The 11,400-nt window shown below is 38.2% G+C and overlaps 1 protein-coding gene across 8 annotated transcripts in view; it reads right to left on the bottom strand.

Annotated features, from left to right (window-relative positions):
• The window catches only part of LOC309502383 (uncharacterized protein), a 37,571-nt gene extending 26,675 nt beyond the window's left edge, over positions 1-10,896 (bottom strand). For 3 of the 8 annotated variants that reach the window (XM_082174779.1, XM_082174778.1, XM_082174783.1), the window contains exons 1-4: positions 10,678-10,895; positions 8,331-8,360; positions 8,029-8,070; positions 4,494-4,541 (exon numbers count right to left, since the gene is read on the bottom strand). In XM_082174779.1, coding sequence (XP_082030905.1) covers positions 4,494-4,541; positions 8,029-8,070; positions 8,331-8,360; positions 10,678-10,741 — 184 coding nt within the window. In that variant the 5' untranslated portion in view covers positions 10,742-10,895. Of the gene's footprint in view, positions 1-4,493; positions 4,542-8,028; positions 8,071-8,330; positions 8,361-10,677 lie in introns of all 8 variants that reach the window. The other 5 variants (XM_082174780.1, XM_082174777.1, XM_082174784.1 and 2 more) reach the window with 5 other exon arrangements.
• Between the last annotated feature and the right edge of the window lie 504 nt (positions 10,897-11,400).

Below are 11,400 nucleotides of genomic sequence, written 5' to 3'. Positions count from 1 at the left end.
ATGCTTCGTGAATTACTCTTAGTAAAACACACTGGGCCCTATTTTAACGATCTAAAACGCAAGTGTCAAGCGCAAAGCGCAAGTAACTTTGTGGGCAGGTCTCGGGCGCTGTTGCTATTTTCCCGGCGGGATAAATGACTCTTGTGCCCGGCGCAAATCTAAAATGTGTTGGTCTGAAGTAGCTTCATTACTCATAGGTGTGGTTTGGGCGTAACGTGAAATAAACCAATCAGAGCATCATATCACATTCCCTTTAAGAGCAGGCGCGCTTATTCCATGGCGGCTTGCTATTATAACGGCGGATTTGCCAGACGCACGCCAGCACCGGTTCACAGCCGAGGAGACCGACGTTCTCGTCAGGGACGTTGGGGATGGAGAAACACACACAAATTAACTTCTGTTAAACAGGCGTATGATAATTTGGGTAAATGTGTAAGCTAGATGTATGCTTTTATAATAAATTGTCTATCTATCTATCTATCTATCTATTGTAATAATGTATGATTTGCAAAAATGAAACCTGCTGCTTCTGTGTAGATGAGAGAATCAAAGTGTATGCGCGTTGTGCACACGCTATATTGATTATGGCCAAGCATGCACCCTTAAAATAGCATATGAATAACATGCGCAACGCGCCACTGACTTTAAACTAGTTTTTTTTGGTTAGTGGCGCAATTGTTTTATGGAACAGCAAAATAGCACCAGGGATTGTTTGCGCCGGAACACGCCTCCTTTTTTGCGTTGAACCGCCCAGGGAGCGCAAGTTCATTCCCTAGTTTAGCGACGTGCTTCTGTGGAGGGAAAAGCGCGCTTTGCGCGGGTGCAAAATAGGAATGATACATGCGTCGGTGTACAAAGTCAATTGTGCTGGGTGCAAGATAGGAGTCTAAAGTTATGAGTGACACGCCCGTTAGTTTTAGGAGTGTCTCTTAAATTCGCCAGTTAGGAGCTATAATACTTGTAGCCTCTTAGAAGATTCATAAGAAAAGCAATAGACTACAATTTTTTAATTAACGTTCTGGTTAGGGACTGTTCATTTTTTATTGAAGGGACTACCGGAGGAGTTTTGAGATATATAGTCAAAATAGACTTATTTAATCAAATACTACTATTTTTCACAGTCATCTTTTTACTTTAAGACCGGGGTAAAGCAAGGAAAACTACAATTTAACAAGGCGACATCATGAACAGCATTCGTCTCATTCGTGGAGGAGGAAAAACAAGTTCTTTGTGACATGCAAGATTTATTGTATTAAAACTTAAATGCAAAAGAAAAGGCTGTTTTTGTCAATTTTAAGTTTTAATTGAAAATGTTTGCGATTTTAATATTAGTACGTTTAAATATTTTACCACTTGCTTGAGCAACTTAATATATAAATCTATATATAAGTAATGCATTGAATGATATGTTGTTTAAATTGTGTTTAAACGTGTATACGTCTATTAAAGAGTGTATATGTGTACAAAGAGAATCGCAATGCTGACAAAAATTTTTTTTAAATAAAAGTTGCTGATAACTTCTGGATTTGAACTAAAAATAGTGACTGTGTGTGTGTGGTACAGCCGTGGTTTACACACTGCAAACGCAGCATATGTGAAAGCACTATAGCGTGAGCTGCTCCTGCACCGCATACACACTGCACACGGAGTATGTGTGAAACAGGCGTTAACCTCTGCTTTCTCAGCTTACACATCACACTCCACTGTTATGGTGACCATTTCAGTAGAGACCCATCAGACCCATCAGGCCCGTCTGCTAGCGATGGAAAAATATGCACAAAACAAGCCACTTTGAAAATACAAAAGTTGGATGACCCTCCCCCTAGACTAAAAAGAGTTGGGTGACCCTCCCCCTAGACTAAAAAAAGTTGGATGACCCTCCCCCTAGACTAAAAAAAGTTGGATGACCCTCCCCCTAGACTAAAAAAGTTGTGTGACCCTCCCCCTAGACTAAAAAGAGCTGGGTGACCCTCCCCCTAGACTAAAAAGAGTTGGGTGACCCTCCCCCTAGACTAAAAAAAGTTAGATGACCCTCCCCCTAGACTAAAAAGAGTTGGGTGACCCTACCCCTAGACCAGGGATGGGCAACTTCGGTCCTGGAGGGCCACTGTCCTACAGAGTTTAGCTTCAACCCTAATCAAACACACCTGAACAAGCTAATCAAGGTCCTCAGGATTACTAGAAAATTACAGGCAGGTGATTTTTTCAGGGTTGGAGCTAAACTCTGTAGGACAGTGGCCCTCCAGGACCGAAGTTGCCCACCCCTGCCCTAGACTAAAAAAAGTTGGATGACCCTCCCCCTAGACTAAAAAGAGTTGGGTGACCCTCCCCCTAGACTAAAAAGAGTTGGGTGACCCTCCCCCTAGACTAAAAAAGTTGGATGACCCTCCCCCTAGACTAAAAAAAGTTGGGTGACCCTCCCCCTAGACTAAAAAAGAGTTGGGTGACCCTCCCCCTAGACTAAAAAGAGTTGGGTGACCCTCCCCCTAGACTAAAAAGAGTTGGGTGACCCTCCCCCTAGATTAAAAAAGTTGGGTGACCCTCCCCCTAGACTAAAAAAAGTTGGATGACCCTCCCCCTAGACTAAAAAGAGTTGGATGACCCTCCCCCTAGATTAAAAGAGTTGGATGACCCTCCCCCTAGATTAAAAAAGTTGGATGACCCTCCCCCTAGACTAAAAAAAGTTGGGTGACCCTCCCCCTAGACTAAAAAGAGTTGGGTGACCCTCCCCCTAGACTAAAAAAGTTGGGTGACCCTCCCCTTAGACTAAAAAAGTTGGGTGACCCTCCCCTAGACTAAAAAGTTGTGTGACCCTCCCCCTAGACTAAAAAGAGCTGGGTGACCCTCCCCCTAGACTAAAAAGAGTTGGGTGACCCTCCCCCTAGACTAAAAAAAGTTAGATGACCCTCCCCCTAGACTAAAAAGAGTTGGGTGACCCTACCCCTAGACCAGGGATGGGCAACTTCGGTCCTGGAGGGCCACTGTCCTACAGAGTTTAGCTTCAACCCTAATCAAACACACCTGAACAAGCTAATCAAGGTCCTCAGGATTACTAGAAAATTACAGGCAGGTGATTTTTTCAGGGTTGGAGCTAAACTCTGTAGGACAGTGGCCCTCCAGGACCGAAGTTGCCCACCCCTGCCCTAGACTAAAAAAAGTTGGATGACCCTCCCCCTAGACTAAAAAGAGTTGGGTGACCCTCCCCCTAGACTAAAAAGAGTTGGGTGACCCTCCCCCTAGACTAAAAAAGTTGGATGACCCTCCCCCTAGACTAAAAAAAGTTGGGTGACCCTCCCCCTAGACTAAAAAAGAGTTGGGTGACCCTCCCCCTAGACTAAAAAGAGTTGGGTGACCCTCCCCCTAGATTAAAAAAGTTGGGTGACCCTCCCCCTAGACTAAAAAAAGTTGGATGACCCTCCCCCTAGACTAAAAAGAGTTGGATGACCCTCCCCCTAGATTAAAAGAGTTGGATGACCCTCCCCCTAGATTAAAAAAGTTGGATGACCCTCCCCCTAGACTAAAAAAAGTTGGGTGACCCTCCCCCTAGACTAAAAAGAGTTGGGTGACCCTCCCCCTAGACTAAAAAAGTTGGGTGACCCTCCCCTTAGACTAAAAAAGTTGGGTGACCCTCCCCTAGACTAAAAAGTTGGGTGACCCTCCCCCTAGACTAAAAAAGTTGGATGATCCTCCCCCGAGACTAAAAAAAGTTGGGTGACCCTCTCCCTAGACTAAAAGAGTTGGATGACCCTCCCCTCAACAAAGAATATAAAGACATGACCCTCCCCTATTTTCCTCCAGTGGTCCATTCCATAAATACCGAACGGTCCCATTATGAACCTTGATCTGAAGGAGAACACAAGACACTTAGGTCAGAATTAGCCAAAAAATAGCGAACATTTTTCTTTTCTAATTTATCATCAGATGGACAGATCATTTCTCAGGGGAGGCAGGGCTTATCCTAGATACAGGGCTCGACACGCCCGTAGTCTGACATGTTTCTTGTCCATGACACAAGATTTTAGGAGTCAAAATCAGCTAATCTGACACAGTGACTCTCGTAACAGACAAAGAAATCGTGTAATCTGAACCTGACATAAGGCAACCAGTTAACTTCCCTTTTTAAGTTAATGTGGTTCAGATAACATAATATTTGGAGTTTCTATTTATTAAACCAATGTCCTTTATTGTATTAACTCAAATTTTTTATTTCAATGAACTCAAATTTTTTTAATTAAATTAAACTGACTTTAAAAAAAAATGAGTTGAATCTTGTATAACTTATTTAAAAAAAAGATGAAAACTGCTTTACTTATTTTGATGAGTTAAAGCAATATGTTGTCATAACTTATTGATCATATAATTTTTCACAGTGACATCAGTGGTTTTCAGACCTCATACTTTAACACGTGGCGTCTGACTCGCGCCTCGAGCGAAACACAACCTCTGGCTCATCTTTCCTCAAACGCACAGGTGACGATAAATCAGATACTCACGCGCTTCGTCGTCTGAGGCAGGCGGTAAATCTTCCGCGGGGGTGTTGTCTGCGAACATATATATATACAATCCATATATTACATGTCAGGACAGTTCTGAGTTATACCGTAAGATTAGAAACATTCAGTTGGTGAGTTTATCAAGAACAAACCTGTTCAAGGCCCTCCGTATCATGTTCACAAGAGCCGTTCATTACCAATATCAAATGACACTAGCTTAATATTAATATTAATACAATAAGAGCTGAAGACATTTACCATCACAAACATCATTACACGCAAACATCACTGAAGAAAGTGGATAGAATAATTAATGGTCTTAAAGGATCGTATCATTTACTCATTCTCATGTTGTTTCTACACTTTCATGATCAAAAAAGCAAGTCTTTTAAACTCAACTCTGTAGTAAAAGTTGCTGCCTTCAATTTTTAAGCACAGTCAACTTATGTTTAAGTCATTTCAACTTAAATTATTTAAACTGACTTAAAAATGAATGAATTTGAACTTGAGTTGAAAAATGTTTTGTCTGACTTGTAAAAAAGTTGGAAATCGCTTATTTCGATGAGTTGTAAAAACATATTTTGTCATAACTTATTGATCATATACTTTTATACAGTGAAATTATGTTTTTGTGTCGCTCTTTACTGATAATCTTCCTCTCAATTTTTTTATTTTAATTCATGAAAGCGACTTTTAATAGTTTTCGTTCAGTTTTCATTTTTATTTATTTCCAGACCGTTCGAAATTTTAGTGATTCAACTTTTCTGCAACATTTCTTATTTTTGTTTAATTCTATTTCAGCTTATTACTAACAATGATTTTTAATCGTTTTGGTTCAGTTTAGTTTTTATTTATTTCCATTTAGCAACTGTACTTCTTCGATTTTTCTCCTTCAACATTTCTCAAGGCAACATTTCTCATTTTTGTTTAATTTAATAGTTATATTTGATTTCAGCTTTATCTTAATTACTGAAAACTAAGTTAGTACATTTTATAGTTAGTAACTTCAGTTCTAGGCAACATTTCTCATTTTTAATTTAATAGTTATATTTTATTTCAGCTTTATTTTAATGAAAACGGCTTTTAATAGTTTTAGTTTAGTTTCTTGTTTCTAGTTAATAACTTCAGATGATAACGTTATCAAAACAATCCTCATTCACACAAATCTGCGCAAACAACTAAAAATGCTGTAAAAAATTCTGTTGTCAGGCCAGTAGATGGCGATGTCACTTTGTAAATATGACTTAACACTTTACCCGCATGTACATGACATCACCGCTTTAACAAATTCTTGTTTTTGTAGATTACACGGAGACGATAAAGGTATCATTTTCAAAAACGTACACTTTGAAACCCATTTTCAATAGTTTGCGTTGTCAGGCCCCCAAAATTGAACGGCCAAAACGCATAAAAAGTTTTCATTTTTAGTTAACCCTGATAAGAACTTATGATACAATCACAGATCCCCAAATGAAGGTGTCTTTGTAAACTATACCTTTAAACTCTGAGTAAATATATCTAAAATGCAGGTGTTGGTGTTGATCGTCAGTGTGTTTCGCTCTAAACACTTTTAATATGTGTTTTCAGAGCATGAGTCGAAGGACAGGCCCATTAGTCATTACAGCATCAGAAAGAAATGCTGGTGGAAGAAAGACAGTTACTTAACTAGTTACTAAAAAAACCAAACAACAACTCTGAATCGGTGCCTTTGAGAGCTTCACGACAAGAAGTTCACTTCAAGCTCTGAACAAAGATGAGGTTTAGAACAGGGCGTTCCAGAGCACAAAACCTGGTCCGTGGTTTATATTTGGAGAAAGCCAGAAATGTCTGCCAACAGTTAGAAATGGTGGGGAATCATTAATGATATGGGCACACGTCTCGAGAACGTCATCTGATCGTATCCATTGCTTGAGAACATGAGGCCGTTTTACAGGACGCTGTGTAAACTGTTCTGCGTAATGACTGAAGGATCTGAGGAGTCTTAATAGTGTGTGTGTGTGTGTGTGTGTGTGTGTGTGTGTGCCAAGAGAGCAAGTGTACATCTGTGTTGTAAATAAGTTTGGAATCATTAAAAAAAAAAAAAATTTATGAAGAGTCTCTTCTGCTCACCAAGACTGCATTTATAGGATCATAAATACAGTAAAAATTTGTGCAATTTTATTCTAATGTAAATCAGCTGTTTTCTATGTGAATATATAGTAAAGTGTAATTTATTCCTGTGATCCTATTCCTTCATTACTCCAGTCTTCAGTGTCACATGATCCTTCACAAATCACTCTAATATGAGGATTTGATGATCAAGACACATTTCTTGTTATTATCCATGTTGAAAACAGTTTCATATTTGTGTGGAAATTGTGATGCATGTTATTTTCCAGGATTCTTTGATGAATAGAAAGTTCAGCATTTATTTGAAATATAATCTTTTGTAACATTATAAATGTCTTTACTGTCACTTTATCAATTTAAATCACTTGGTTTCCACAAAAAATATGCAAATCATCATATTAGAGTGATTTCTGAAGGATCATGGATCAAATCAGAAAACAGCTGATTTACATTGTAATCATATTTCACAATTTTTACTGTATTTTGATCAAATAAATGCAGCCTTGGTGAGCAGAAGAGACTCTTTCAGAAAGACTGGTAGTGTAAGTTTCAAAAATAAATAAGTAACTTGATTAAATTCTCTTGATAACAGTGTTGCAGCTTTGTACAGGACTGGATTGAATTATTTAATTTAAATATAAAAAATTGTGTTTATGATACAAATTATGAAGTTTGGTTTGGTCGAACATTATTTCAGTTGAAGTCGTTAAAGTATTTTTTTTATTTTTTTATTTTTTTTGTGCAACTTTTATACTAGAATATTATATTATATTATATTTTATATTCTCTTCCAGCAGAATAGTGTAATATCAAAATACCTCTGTAAGAAACAGCAAAGAATGGACCAAGTTCCTCGTTAGGTCCGAGATATTACAGTACAAAAGTGTATTAAAGTGTTATTTTGTCCAACATCTGCACTTCATCAGAAATACGCATCTATAGGAAGCATAATCCTTTCAACAACACGAACGAAACGCGACAGAGACGTTCCTGTAAATTCAATCACACCCGCAAATGTCTCCCATGATAGAGATCTCACTCTTTTAGTTATATGATGTAGATTGATGGTTCTCGACTGGTTTCGCCCCAGGACGCAGATTTGTTTTGTTGGATATCAAGTAGCGCCAATAACAAACCTGTATCTTATATCACCTACGTCATATATTCTTTTGTTTTTAATTTAGCTGCTGGTTTTCAGGCATATGAGGGCTGTCTGTGTACATTGACATCTATTTAATTTGACTTCCAATTACAGTCTTTGACGTCAACAACCAAGAAGGACATTTGAAGGGTTTCCACTTTTAAAAGCTGATAATTCTAATATTATCTGTTGATTAATTGTGTTTTTGGAATCATTCCTCCATGTTACCAGTTGAGAAGCACGGCTGTGAATTGTTTTATTCAGAGATATGAATCTTATCATCACCTTCATCAGGAACGGTTTCAGCAAGGTCATCCGCCAGAGACTCTGAGTGTGAGATAGGTAAATTAGCAACCCGTATTTATCATCTTTATTGTGTGCCAGGTGATATATTGAACAACGTCAGGAGGTTCACTTGAATAAACACACGGCTCTTATGAGGTACTGTGAAATAAACCTGACGTTAGAGCTGTAAACTCTCGCCAATTCTGCTTTTTATTGCTTTGGCAGGGAGCAGAGGAAGTTTTCTGGAGAAGGGTGTGTTCACTAAACAGCTTTGGCAGTTAGAGCATATGATCGAAACTTACCGCCATTCTCAGCACCTTCCACTCCATCTTCTGGAAAACAGACAAAAAACAGCGTTATATAACATTCGATTGAACATAGCATTCCCAAACAACTAATAAATCCAGTAAAAACTGGTTCATTTACACCACTAGTCATACATTAGGTCACACTGAGTTAATATAAGCTTTTTCATGATCATTTTTCATGATATTGCGATGCACAAATTCACCTGTTATTGTATATAGACTTTACACTTTACGATACAATCCCATCACAATATTAATATCATCAATAACTAACAATGATCAATACATCACAGCATCCATTAATCTTGGTTTATAAAGTACAACTATATTTCATGTTAGCTCAAGTTCATTAAATACTATTAACTGGGTGACACTTTAGTGTAGGGTCCAATTCTCACTATTAACTAGTTGCTTATTATCATGCATATTCTTGGATATTGGCTGTTTATTAGTACTTATAAAGCACATATTAATGCCTTATTCTGCATGATCATAATCTACATCCCTTAATCTCCCAATACCTAAACTTAACAACTACCTTACTAACTATTAATAAACAGTAATTAGGAGTTTATTGAGTCAAAAGTCGTAGTTAATAGTGAAAATTGACTCGAATCTAAAGTGTGACTATTAACAGATATTACAAATAATAGTGCTAGTAATATATATTAACATCTTTATCAATCTAAATCTCTTATTCGTACTGTACATTTAAATGTTATGATGCACAAACTCACTCGTTGCATTTAAAACAACATTATTAAAACATTATTTTACAGACAAAGGAGTTTAAAATGTGCCATTTGGTTATCAGTCATAACATGATCACAATTTTGATATCAAAATAACTAAAATGTAATGAGGAATTAGTCAAACTCTGCTAATGAAGAGATCTGGTGTAAAGTGATCTTTGATTGAACCAGACACAGCTTCAGTTTTAATGCAAATGTAGATGGTGTAATCTGTCAGTGGCTTTGTTTTATTAGGGAACTCACACATGAACTTCACGCTTTTGGGATTATAATATGACGCAGATCCACCATCCTTCAATTCAAGTGAAATCCTGCTTGTATTTCCACAATTGCTAATGAGTTCAACACACTTTTGTGATTTACTTCCCGCAAGCTTTTAATTTCAACCGCCGCTCTTTGAGGTTTTTGGCGCAGTTGTCAGATTAAGAGACAAAAGAAGTTTACTCTGTGAGTACGAGGAGGATGGAGACACACCTGTCCACACAAACACACACACAGCAGCCAGGGAACAAAGACGGTCGCCCTCACAAAATAAAAAATCCAAGGCTGTAGGAATGAATGCATTAGACATTGCTGTGTGTTGGGGAGAGAGAGAGAGAGAGGCACGCAAACTCCCTCGGGTGAATCAAAAGCATCCCTTTCGTAACTCCAATGCGTTTTCCGTGTAGGGTGTGTCTACATCTGGGACTAGATTGAATTTCTGGGACTACACCTCAGTCTTTCTCAATTTACAATGTTGAACTAAATGCGTGTCTCCCGTCTACATCTGGATGAAATTTCACATATTTGCGACAAACCCCCCCATAAATCGCCATAGACATTAAGAAGGAACATGTTTCCCCAATATTCAGATTTTGAATGGCCTTTTTTTTTAAAAGTTATTCCTCCTGATCCTAAACATTTGGTTCCATCCTGTGAATATTTCAGAAGTGTTGTACATGGAGGAAGTCATTGAGAGACTGAGCAGCCAAAGCTGTTAGTCAAGAACACAATGTACAAAGAGCTGGGTAAGACTTTACAGCTTCAGCGTGTCTAACAAGTCATCCTCACAGGGGCTTATTTTAGTGATCAATAACACATAACTCATAATGCTTGAATATATATGTATATTAATAGTCATTTTGTGGCAAACACGTGATCCTGGAGCTGATCTAGACTCACTCTACTAAACAAAGACATGCATGCTTCCCATTTCATCTAGGACTCTCTCTTTGTGATATGTATTCATTTATACAATATTAATACATGTATAGTTCATAAATACACACTAAACAAGCATGGAGGCAGAAAATAAAGAAACTTCAGATTACACTTTATTTTAAGGTGTCTTTGTTACACTGTAATTATTCATTCAAGCACTGAGTAATATTAACTACATGTACTTACTATATGGTTAGAATTAGGGTTTGGTTTAATAATGCATAATTTATAGTTATTAATATAGTAACTACATGTAACATATGTAACAATGACACTGTACAATAAAGTGTTAGCAAACTTTGGTAGGCTACTTTTCTATAAAACGTTAAAGAAAGTTTTTTTTTTTTTTTTCTCTCTCTCTCTCTCTCTCTGGCAAAACTGTTCCTTACCTTGCATCTTTACTCCAGTCACGATTAAACTTCCAAGGACGAAAATCCACACGTATGACATCATTGTGGCTTGAATGAAACTGAGCTGAATGAGGTCTGAAACGAATCTTAATGCTTTTAACGCGTGTAGATTTTCGTAGTACACTTCGTGTTCGCACGCATGTGGTTGGTGTGCAACTTTCCGACAACCTTTTGTTGTACAAACTTTCCTGGGTGTGCAGCTCTGAATCTAATGCCCACCCACATGTGGGATTGACTTGTGTAGGATCCAATTGCAGGTTTGACTGTTTCTCAGTAAAGTCTCATGCACGGAGGATGCACGAGGATCCCCTCCTCCCCCCTCCTGTATCTGTATCATATCATGACATTAGCTTCAACAAAAGCATGCATATCTAGACATATAGCGCTGTGGATGTCGTTTCTGAGAGAGGTTATTGATCCATCTGTCTTGTTTCTATTTAGAAACCTCATTTAAATTCATAGCGGTGTTTCTTGACATGCATAAACAATTCAACCATGTGTTACATGCACAGAAAGCCCTTTGCCCTCTGCCGTGCAACACACACCCGAACCCGCGACACAGCGCGTCTCGATAAACGTTTCCTGAACGATGCGAAGGAACTTCTCCAGAACAACGAAACGAACGAATGAATGGAGCTGTTTTAAAACCCAGTGAGCTGCCTACCTAGGCATCGGTTTTGGCTTTCTGCTCGCTAGAAACCC

The sequence above is a fragment of the Leuciscus leuciscus genome (genome assembly GCF_965113295.1).
Source record: "Leuciscus leuciscus genome assembly, chromosome: 7".
Classification (NCBI taxonomy): Eukaryota; Metazoa; Chordata; class Actinopteri; order Cypriniformes; family Leuciscidae; genus Leuciscus; species Leuciscus leuciscus.
The sequence above is the reverse complement of the archived record's forward strand: the minus strand, read 5'-3'. Positions and strand labels throughout refer to the sequence as shown.